The sequence below is a fragment of the Pavona decussata genome, unplaced genomic scaffold (genome assembly GCF_977016875.1).
Source record: "Pavona decussata unplaced genomic scaffold, jaPavDecu1.1 SCAFFOLD_197, whole genome shotgun sequence".
Taxonomy (NCBI): domain Eukaryota; kingdom Metazoa; phylum Cnidaria; class Anthozoa; order Scleractinia; family Agariciidae; genus Pavona; species Pavona decussata.
The window spans coordinates 206,502-217,514 of NW_028145605.1; the positions used below are offsets into that span (position 1 = coordinate 206,502).

The following is an 11,013-nucleotide window of genomic DNA, read 5'->3' on the forward strand; positions in this document are numbered from 1 at the left end:
TATAAGAAATCGGCTTATAATGAAGATCTACTACTGTCACGAAAATAAAAGAAACTTCTACTATCAGTGATCTGTCAATTTCTTATTTGACAGAAAAATTACCTTAATATATTTAGGGGATATCACCCAGGACAAATTTCAATGACTATTTTTTGACGCAACATAGCTTGCGGACAACTTTTAATGTAACAATGATTTGCTACGGCAACGCGTTGTAAGATTTTGAAGACAGATTAGAAATTTGCAGTGTGTTCCGCAACAAATGCTTTTTAAACAGTCGTGACGTACTATATGTTACACGATAACAACTCTAACACAACGATATTAAAATTAGACGTTAATAACTGTTTCTCGCCCAACAACTGAATACCACGGAAACTTGGAAATTGCTTGAACTTCTGAAGTTTGCGTGCTCAAAATACAGGCACGAGTGCATGTCACGATTCTGCTAAGTAAGGACGCAGTGGCAACACAAAATTTGAACATTACGAGCTCAGTGCCCTGAGAAACATACGTCTGCGAAGAATTGCTAAGGATTACAGCTTCATGTTCAATGTTGGAGTGTAGTACACGTAGTGGCCTTGAACTAACAGAGGCAAAGCTTTTCAGTCTGCTGCACTAGGTTTACGTCTTGTCTCCTCCTGACGAGATGGTCCTAAAAGACAAGGTATGAGGCCCATCGTGTTATCGCGCCTTGTTACACCAGGATCTGCATTTAAGAGATCTATTCCAGTCTCGTAAGTAAGGTTCGAGTCTCCTCTGTTAACAACTTTCAGCGTTGATCGGGTCTTTCCTTCTCAAGAAGCATTTTCCTGCAAAATCAATCAAGCCAATTTGCCTTGAATAGTTTTTGAGCATAGAATGTTGCAGAACTATCTTGCAGAAATTTTACTGATTGAATAGAGAACAAGACAAGAAACTGAAAACAAAAATACAGAAAGACTAAGATCTTACCGAGATTAAAATTTACAGTTTGAGGTTAACAATTGACAGATCGATGGTCCCCAAAACAGTTCGTACCAACCTAAACTGCAAAAGTGCTTAATAACTTGTACTAGAATTTACTAAGAATTTCAGCAGACCTGCACCTTTCAAAACCTCTCTTTTCACTGGACCCTTATAACCTGTAGCTGCATTGTTTTTTTAAAGTTCCTTAGGTTGAGAACATTGTTCTGTTTTTCGTTCTTTTGTCCTCTCGACCAACCATGTAAGACGTTGCAAACGGTGCAGGTCGCTCCCGAATTTTATCCTTTTATCATCTTGAACACTTTGATCACCCTTATCTTCTGCAAGGAATATATCAGTCCAAAGATACTACACAACGGAAGGATGCCACAATAAGCAAGAAACCAAATCTTACAGGAAGTTATTGGCCGTTTGTAGTTCTTCAATTTTCTGTTCAGTCTGAGCCATCCACTTCTGGTATTTCTCTCCCCACGATGTCTTAACCTTGAGACAAGACATAACATAACAAATTGCCATAAGTAAGTAAATTATGATCGTCCGGGTGAGTGTAGTCCTGAGAAGGACTGTTTGAGGTGACATTGACTGACGTTTCGACAACCTGAGCGGAAGTCATCTTCAGAGTCAAGTAACTCTGAAGATGACTTCCGCTCAGGTTGTCGAAACGTAAGTCAATGTCACCTCAAACAGTCCTTCTCAGGACTACACTCACCCGGACGATCATAATTTACTTACTTATGACATGACTCCTGGGTTCAAACCATTTACAATATAACAAATTGTGATATCAAGAGAAACAACACTTACTATCACGACTTAAAAGACAATCACTGCGTTCTATCTTTTCCTGGGAATCCGCGAATTTAACTGCAACAATCATCGTTGATAGAAAACGATAATAAATACTAAAATCAATCAACTTTGTTTAACGAGGGTGACATTTAACAGTCTGTCACGACTGAAAAACCTGTCGCCCTCAGATTCCAGATCGAATTGGAATTTGGAGATGTTGTTTTTTGAGGAGAGGGGAAAACCGGAGTATCCGGAGAAAATCCTCTCGGAGCAAGGCCGAGAACCAAAAAATAAATAAATAAATAAATAAATCCACACATGACGCCGAGTCCGGGAAACGAACCCGGTTCACATTGGTGGGAGGCGAGTGCTCTCACTACCGCGCCATCCCTGCTCCCTCGTATGCGCAGTATATCCATGGAACACAGCGTCATGTCATTACGTAAGGTTTAGTACAAATTTTCTTGCAAGTGATCTGAATCTGCTACAGACGTTGGAATTGCACGTAGAGAGGCTGTTACACAGGGTTTATTCTCGGGTGCGGCACTGTAAAATGACTACTAAAATGTTCTTTTATTACCGCAGGATTTCTGCGGTAAAACAATGCAAGCCAATCAAAAAAATTAAATAAAGTTCCACTTCCTCAGAGTCTCTCCTGGCGACCAACCGCTGGCCAAAGAGCCTGAGGACTCTGGGTACGAGATTGTCCTTGCATTAAAATAAGCTAAGGAAACATAAAATGATATTTTACTTATTTATCTATAGTTTTCAAGTTGGGTGCTTCCTAAAATGAGTGACATGGAGACCTGCAGGTCAAAAGGTTTGTACCTCTAAAAGAAGCTTTTCCTCTTTTGAACACCATTCGGCCTCTTTCCTGCTAAGTTCCTCTAACAGTTCATCGACTCTCAACTGTAGATCAATAGTTTTCGACTTCAGCACTTCATTTTCCTCCTGAAGTTCTCTATTTTGTTTTTTTACTTCTTCAAGTTCAGCTGCAATACTGGGATCAGCATGTTTGGCCTGTTGAGACATCGTGTGAGGTGGGTGATCAACATTAAATTACTCCTTAAAATATAAGTACAATGCAGAGAGTCCTGTATGGAGATTTCAATAATCTAACAACTAAAACCTGGGTTGTGGAGGTGCAGTGTTGTAGTGCTTAGCGAGTCGGATTTTTGGTGGGTCGAGACTAGAATCCTCACCAATTTCTGTTGGGAAGGTTAGAAAACAAGATTGGTATAGTAATTTTTTATTACTTACGTTTGTTTAGGCCTTTGTTAGTTGTCCCCTCCCCCTCCACCCCTGTTCAATGTTGGATTCCCCTTGAAGAGTGATGCGAAAAGATTTACAGTTAAAACTCAACATTGATTTGACACGGGGAGAGGAAAGTGAAGGCAAGGTAAAAGTGAAATTGTCTTCTTTTTTTCTTTTTTTTCACAAGAAACTTTGCTCCGCATTGTCTCTCTCCACCCAGGTACATACTGGGTCCCAGCAATTACAAGTAATAATGCTAGGGAAATCCTGAAATGGACTAGCATCCCATCCTGGAGGAATAACAATACTCCTTGTTGCTTCATGCAACAGAAACTACGAATGTAGGTTACGCTTTCAATTGGCTATATGGGCCACTTAGGCGTGATATTGTTGTCAGTCATTTGTCGCTTGCTACCTCAAACAAATTTTTTTTACCCTTTGAGTGTTCAAAATATTGGGCATTTACTCACAGGCGCCCAAGTGAGCTTGGACTACCTGTGGTTTACCGTCAGTAAGACTTTATAGAACTGATCAAATTAGTGGTCAGAGATGAATCCTAAATGAACTGATAACTCAAAGGAACAAATCATCAATTCAACTACTACAAAGATGTCTTCCTGCAAATTACTTTAATTCATAATATATAACACAAACAGCTAGTCAGGAGTTTCATTATGATTTTGAGCAGGCCAAAATTGAAGAGATCAGTGCACATGGGTAGGATCATAAGTTAAGTTGGAAAGACAAGTTCTTTCAAGGAAAAGTCAATCAAGATATAAAAGGCAGCTTGGTAAAGTCATATTCATACACCATCAATTTACCTGGTGCATGGCCCTTATTGAAATCCCTTAAGCTTGATGTACCTGTTTTTCCACCTCCTTTTTCAGCTCTTCTAGCTCTGCTCTGTGCATTTCCTTCATGGCTGACATATTATCTTGTAATTCTTTTATCTCTTGGTTGCTTCTTTGCTCCTTTTTGTCAAGTTTTGTATCCAAAGAGCTAGCCCCTTGCTCATGGCATTCAGGAAGATCAGATGTACCAATAGGAGTGCTGTTACGAACACTGTGAGGTACCCCGGTGGTTACATATTCTTTGTCCCTTTTTACGATGGTAGTGTTCTTAGCTTTGCGAAGCTCATCCAGGCGCTTTTTCAGATCTGAAACTTGCTGCTCAAGCTGAAATGAAGTAAATGCAGAGGCTCACTTTGCATAACTGGTTGCTTACCATCTACAAAAACAAAAAAATCAGTCCCATGTTGTGCCTTCCTAAATAATCAGCTGAATGATGTGGTAATGGTATAGTATTGCCAATTGGTATGGCATGGTATCGGATATTTTCTTCAGCACTAATGACACCCCCCATTGACTTCTGGGGCCGGTTCCTAAAAGGTGGAATAACTCTATTCCAGGGATAAGTCTGCCTTATTCCAGTCATAACTTTATCCCAGGATAACATTTTGACTTCAATAAGACAGTTTTATCCCTGGAATAGAGTTATTCCACCTTTCAGGAACCGGCCCCTGGATGTTATACAGAGTTGTGGACTCTCATTCACAAAGAAGCCTTTTGGAGATTCATGCCAACCTGACCACATGCCGGCACTGGAGGGTGGTCTGACAGCCAGGGTTTGTTATGTCCTAATTAAGCTCAGTAATCGTCAGAGTTTTATGTGAGTTCCCTCCAGTAAATGGAGGTGTGGTTGTTGTATAGTTAGTTTATCATGATATGGCATTTGAAAAGGGTCCAAAAGGGAGCCCTGGAGGCTGGAGCCACAAAATTTTTACTTTATTAGAGCCTGGAGCCTCAGAAGCCTGAAGCCTTTCTTTACTTAGAGCCCAGGGAAAAAATACTGATCTTGACTAAATGGAGCCCTGGGCAGGGGTTTCATTTTGGGCCGGGCACCATGCAAATTGACCAACTCTGTAACTTTGCCTAGCCTGAGTGTCTGCTTCTAATAACCTCAACCGACCTTTTCCAGAAAATAATACAGTCGACTCCCGATAACTCAAACCCTCGCTAACAGGAACCTACCGCTAACTCAAACCAATTTTCCTTTCCTTTCAGGTCATTTTCTATATAATTTTACCCTTGACAACTCGAACTCCCAATAACTTGAACATTTTTCAATTTACCTTGAACGTTCGAGTTATCGGGAGTCGACTGTATATCCAAGCTCCAATCTCTTGCCTGTCTGGGGCCCATTTCTCGAAAGTCCCGGTAACTTACCGAGCCCGAAATCAAATATTCAAAACAAAATCTAAAGAATAAAAACGCGGGTCCTAGCTAACAAACCAGTCCATTTTGTTTTGTCAACTGATAGTTTTATCATATTATCTGCAAAACTATTGAAACCTCGATCTTGAATGTAAACAACAACAGCTTTCCGGGCCCATTGATTCCAGGGGGCCCGTTTAATTTCTTGAAAGTCCCGATAGCCCTGCAACAGGTTCAGTAGTACTGGCCCCGGGTACTGGCCCCATGTCCTGTGCCTACGCTGTTTCACATTGTAATATTCATATACAAAACTTACACATATACGACCCTTAGCTGTACAGTTTGGATCCGTATTAAATTAAGTACGTTGTGCTATCCATGCATTGTGAGCACTGATCTCAGTAGCTACCTCCTTGATCCTGGTCTGTGAGAAGTGATCAACAGCTCCGCTGGTTCTTCGCGCTGGACTTGCCACCCCAGCCTTCTTGCCGCTTCCAGTCGATGTAGACTTTTTCCTACTCACATTTGTGGCACTGGACATTCTAATCCGCAGCTTAGTTGTTAGACTACTGTGATGGATTGGTCAGAACATTCTAAAGTTTTCACCTTTGCGTTCATGTTTTGATTTTCAATGATTTGCGCAGCGAAGGACCTGGGCCGAGTTTAGCATACGAGGCCTGGACGCCAAGCAGTTGCCGCCATCTTGAAAGTTCAGCACGATGTTTGGTTTGTAACGCCTTGTATTGTTTTATATCGTATTTAACTGCGATCGTTGAAAAAAGATGCCGTTAAACATTCTTCGAGGCCTCTTCAGAGGTGCAACGCGTGGTGTAATGACGGGGAAGAGAGGAAACAAGAACTTTTACAAAGGTATTGAAATGAGTGATGCAATGTATCGATTGATAGTTCAAATGAAACCGACCTGATCAGTCGATCAATCGGTAACTATTGATTCAAGACGTCTGCTGAACTAGCCTTTTTTTTGAGGGGGGGAGGAAGGTAAGTTAGCCTGGGTTGCAGAGTTACCTGGGTGCAAGGGCAGGTTGGGGAAAGGGGGGGGGGGGGGTGGGGGAAGGAGGAGTTTAGCTAGCTGTTGACCAGCCATTGCCAGATTAGTGTACTAATAGCAATTATCACAATTAAAGATTAAAGGTGTTCAAGTTTCAAATTGATTAACACATTGTGTAGGGCTTATTTACACAACCGGAGAAAGATCTTAATGGTGGGATCATCCCCAGCAAGATGGTCAAATTTAACCCTACTCATGTAACCAAAGTGTAGCCATACTGGCTTGATTCACCAAATAAAGGTCATCCGCCAGTTAGCTGAGTTGGTAGAGTGCCAGACTACTGTGCGGGAGGTCGTGGGTTCAAACCCCGGCCGGACCACCACTCAGGGTCTTTAAATAACTGAGGAGAAAGTGCTGCCTTTGTTCTGACATCTGCAAATGGTTAGACTTTCTAGTCTTCTCGGATAAGGACGATAAACCGTAGGCCCCGTCTCACAAACCTTGTTTGTAAATAACTCTGTGGGACGTTAAAGAACCCACTCATTGTCCGCAAAGAGTAGGGGACATAGTTCCCGGTGTTGTGGTCTGGTCTTTGTGCATATACTGTCATGGTTGGGTGGGTAAATGCTTGGAGATTTTAGCTGCACAAGCTACTCTTAAAATCCGTGGGTAAATAAAGGTGATGTCATGTGATCCTCTTTCTGTGTAAACAGGCCTTTAGGTACTGTCACCTGTCATGTCCTGTTCATACAGAGCAAACTGTAATTCCAAGAAAAGCATGAATTGAGGCCATTTAGGGTGACTGTAGGTTGAAATGGTTAGCAAAGCCAGTGCCCTCTACCTCTGTTGAACATCTGGCCAGGCTGGACAACAATAAGCATGCTAAGGATCATCCACCTCAGTCAACAAATCAGTACGAAAGCCAGTGAAAAATTTAATAAATTATAATGGTAATAACTGGACATTCAATAACAAATTGTTTTTTTTTTCTTTTACTTGCAGGTCGTGGAGTCAGAAACCCAGGATTTCATACAAGAAGAGGTACAAAGTGAAAAGCAACTCCAAACTACTAGAATCTCTATTAATAGTTAAACAGTTTTCAACACTTGTTAATTTACTGAATGACTGTTTCCAAACCCTCCCCCATTAGAATGTAAAGGCATGTTTACAGTGCACTGCAAGTATACACATAACCACTTACAAGCACAGGTATGGACAAGGGAACTTAGTCCCGGGGCCAGTGTCTTTAAACCATGATCATCTTTGCATGATGATAGTCTAATACTCTGGAAACTGTTTACTGTTGTTTCGCTTATGCTTGAGGCATTGTGGTTTACATGGGTGATTTAAAGACGAAAGTAAGATTCCCCCTCCTGTGTTTATGCTGTTGCTTGCATCACACCATTTAACTCCCAGGTTACTTGTGCTTTATGCTTTAATTAATGGTTGTACTTGGCTGTTCTTCATTTTCAGGTGGTTATAGAATAGTTTACAAGAAAGTGCCCCAGTTTATTGTTCCAGATTTGACAGGCTTTGAGGTACTCTAAAAACCCTAGTGCTTAAGGACGGGCCTACTTTTTTGTGTAGTTTATGACTATGAGGGAAAAGGAGATCTTATTGGAATCCAAAAAGAAAATTGGGGGTAGCCATGCATAATTTTTTTTAGAGATAATTAAGCAACAATATTTCTGAAAAGCGCTAAAATACATTTAGCAATGTATGGCTTTTTTTCCCAAATTGAAGCTTTATTATCTCTGAAAAATGCATTGTTACCCTTCAGACGTATCGTATCAAATGTACTTCAGATCCTTAGAAGACCCGAGGGAGGAAATGGAATCGAGACTGGAGTCGTGCGTGGTTCGCGCTAGCCTCCCACGCAGACGTGACGAACCCCTAAGAACGTCCGCGTGGGAGGCTAGGTTCGCGCGCGAGACTCACAAGTGCGCTTTTGGTGATTCATGTCACCCTTCATGAATTTTAAGAGAAAAAAAAATGTTTGCAGTCCACGTTGAATTTAATTCAATCGTAACAAAAAGCTAGTCTGCAAAACTGCATGCAGTTTATGCATTGTTCTGTCGTACGAACTTGCATGTTCTTGGCAAAGAACGGTCTGAGACTGGCAAGGAAATTGACATTGAGACGAGAATCTACGCAATGAGTTTGCAGTTTTGAGAAGAAAATCAGACAGTTCTGCAGTCTTAAGCAAGACAAACAAAGAAACAAAGCAACGCAAGACTATCAAAATCGCACTAAATCACAACGCTACAAAAAATACCGGGAGAGGTGATAGTCGAGGTTGAGAGCTGACAGCAAATTCGATTTTCACTGTTTGCCTAACTTTTGAGTGCGTAAAGTTAACTGACTTTACCTTCGTAAATTTAATAAGAAGGGATGTATGAACGATGAGCACTGTCCTGAACTTTTTGTTCGTTTACAAAAGCGGCTCACATATCGTCTTTCATTTTATTTACTAAATACGTAACTTGAATTTGTCTTTTTGCACGTAAAATTTATGCAACAGTGATAATCTACCTTTGCCCGTAACTTAAACTGTGTTTGAGATGATTGAAACGTAATGTATAAATAGACCCTTTTCATGATGACGTCATTTGACTACAATTACCAGAATTCATTTCGTTTTCCTTTTCAAGTTCAAATTTTGTAATCCCAGTGGACAGCAAAGAACAATAGCTCTAATTAGCACGAGAAAACAAAAAACTGAAGGATTCTGGTAGTTGTAGTCAAATGACGCCATAGTGAAAATGTCCTATTGGACCTACAATGGCCCATTTTGCAGTTGTGTCCTCAGTGACCTGGCCTTTGAGTCGAAGCGAGGCTGAAGTTCACTTTGTTTTGATACAAACCTCAGTGCTTTTCATATGAAATACAACTTTAGTCTAGTAATAATCAAAGATTAGGGAGTGCCTTCGATGATCTCGATCCCAGGCTGTCTCTTCTTTGCCAAGTTGGTGATTGATGTCATCCGCTCCTGCAAAATCTGCGGGGGATGCCAGCTATGCGTCCCAGTACAATTTCGAATCCAATCTGTATTAGGAGTGCGTTCTTTCTACGTCGAACGTAACTAGTTTGCATTAGAACAACATGGTTTTCATCTGCAAAGAAGGGAGGTTTGTATCAAAACAAAGTTAACTCGCTTCCACTCAGAGACCAGGTCACTTTAAGCACACAACTGTAAAATGGGTTATTCGCTGAATAAGACGATGTATAGTTGAAGGTATTAACATAGTGTTTTGTTTTTACTAGTTGAAGCCATATGTTTCTTACAAGACTCCAAAAGTGGACATCCCATCGCCAACAGCTGAAAGCTTATTAACGAACATCAAGGAGAATATTCATTTGCTCAAATACAGAGAAACACCATGAGGAAAAACAATGTTCAGAACCCTTGACCTGTTACTCTTTAATAATGATTAACTCCAACTATTCTAAGGGGCTGTTTACATGGAGGGAGGAAGATCCTAGCGCGAGGAAGATCCGAGAAGGCGGAAAAACTTTTCGTTTGCTTTACATGCAGAAATTTCGGCCGAAGTGGTTACCAAGTGGAGAAGGAAAAGAAGGATAACTGTCGGCCTTGAGCAGATGAACACCTGGCTACCGCCATGTTTGTTCTTTTTGTCCCTAGTGCTAGGATCTTCCGAGCGAAAGTAGTTTACATGTTGCGAGGATCTTCCGATCTCTCAGCTTGGAAGTTCCAACCTCTAGGAAGATCCTAGCGCTTGGGCCAAGTACAACTTTTTGCATGTAAACTGAATAGAGCAAACATATAACGCTAGGATGGTCCGCCCTCTAGGGTCTATTTCCCTCCATGTAAACAGCCCCTAACAGTCAAAACTTTTAGACGTGAAGTTCTGATATAAAGGGACATCGTCTGGCCATTCTCGTATTAAGTTGTCAAATCAACCGCTTGTCTGCTTGTAGCGGAGACAACTGACAAGACTCTCGATGGAAGTTTTTCTGTTTTCGGACTACACCGATCTCAGGTGGCCAAGAAACTTAGATGCTGAGTTTATGTGCTGATGTTTTGTTTCATAAGGATCGATTTCGATAAACATTTTAGTAGGAAAATTAACGAAACGTGTTACGTTTTTATCGTTAATTTCCCTTCTAAAATGTTTTGTTTTGTATGTTTTTTAGAATTGCAGGACGGTTTACTTTACCGAACCCTCGAGGCAAAAATTTGCCACAACCGAAAAAGTTTAAATTTGCCTGTCTTGCACCAAAGACCTGTGAAGTGAAGGAGGGGCTATATTCTTTTTATAATGGAACTTCTTTTTTAAGTGATCATCTCCTGGAAGTGGCCGCTTTATAGAAGGTGGCTACTCACTTATAAAGACCTACCAGGAATAAGTAGCGAGTGTGGTGGAAACCTTCACGACAGTAAACAAACAAACAAGGAAAATAAGAAGAAAGAGAAAAGAATGACGCTTTTGTAAGTGCAACATGACCTAGCAAAAGTTTTCACTTAAAAAATAATTTCAGAAACGTTAATAGAGCCTTGCTGTGACTGAAACAAACGTTAAAAAGAACACCAATGTTGCTAATTTTCTTTAACTATATTTGTGTTTATTTAATAAGTGCACGCTGTAGTACCCACCCCCCCCCCCCCCCCGTAAAAAAAGAGAAAATCTTCCGCAACCCACCCGCTATAAAACACAAAGAGCAAAAACCAAAACAAAAAATTACACTAACTTCTTGCTTACTGTTATCTCGTACCCAGATTTCAGTCGGTTAGGGATGTCGAAATATCGGAGATCAGGGTAC

General features: G+C 40.9%; 2 protein-coding genes across 2 annotated transcripts; one reads left to right on the plus strand and one right to left on the minus strand.

The window, feature by feature from the left end:
- Positions 1-5,859, minus strand: LOC146461528 (uncharacterized). Its single transcript, XM_085086777.1, has 5 exons — positions 5,632-5,859; positions 3,873-4,184; positions 2,584-2,775; positions 1,361-1,449; positions 1-812 (listed from the first exon to the last, which is right to left on the minus strand). The coding sequence occupies exons 1-5, from the start codon at positions 5,761-5,763 to the stop codon at positions 773-775; spliced, it is 765 nt and encodes a 254-aa protein (XP_084942903.1). The 5' UTR covers positions 5,764-5,859; the 3' UTR covers positions 1-772.
- A 53-nt stretch (positions 5,860-5,912) lies between these two features.
- LOC146461529 (large ribosomal subunit protein mL41A-like) lies at positions 5,913-10,806 on the plus strand. The gene is made up of 4 exons (XM_085086778.1): positions 5,913-6,092; positions 7,234-7,272; positions 7,705-7,769; positions 9,496-10,806. The coding sequence occupies exons 1-4, from the start codon at positions 6,005-6,007 to the stop codon at positions 9,613-9,615; spliced, it is 312 nt and encodes a 103-aa protein (XP_084942904.1). The 5' UTR covers positions 5,913-6,004; the 3' UTR covers positions 9,616-10,806.
- The last annotated feature ends 207 nt before the right edge of the window (positions 10,807-11,013 follow it).

What these genes read in the sequence shown, in the direction of transcription:
- LOC146461529 (XM_085086778.1), top strand. Translation starts at nt 6,005, where the DNA reads ATGCCGTTAAACATTCTTCGAGGCCTCTTCAGAGGTGCAACGCGTGGT. An exon ending in AAACAAGAACTTTTACAAAG is followed by an intron (nt 6,093 to 7,233) that starts GTATTGAAATGA and finishes TTTTACTTGCAG; the next exon opens with GTCGTGGAGTCAGAAACCCA. An exon ending in AGGATTTCATACAAGAAGAG is followed by an intron (nt 7,273 to 7,704) that starts GTACAAAGTGAA and finishes CTTCATTTTCAG; the next exon opens with GTGGTTATAGAATAGTTTAC.
- LOC146461528 (XM_085086777.1), bottom strand. Translation starts at nt 5,763, where the DNA reads ATGTCCAGTGCCACAAATGTGAGTAGGAAAAAGTCTACATCGACTGGA. An exon ending in CACAGACCAGGATCAAGGAG is followed by an intron (nt 4,185 to 5,631) that starts GTAGCTACTGAG and finishes ACTTCATTTCAG; the next exon opens with CTTGAGCAGCAAGTTTCAGA. An exon ending in AAAAGGAGGTGGAAAAACAG is followed by an intron (nt 2,776 to 3,872) that starts GTACATCAAGCT and finishes ATGTCTCAACAG; the next exon opens with GCCAAACATGCTGATCCCAG.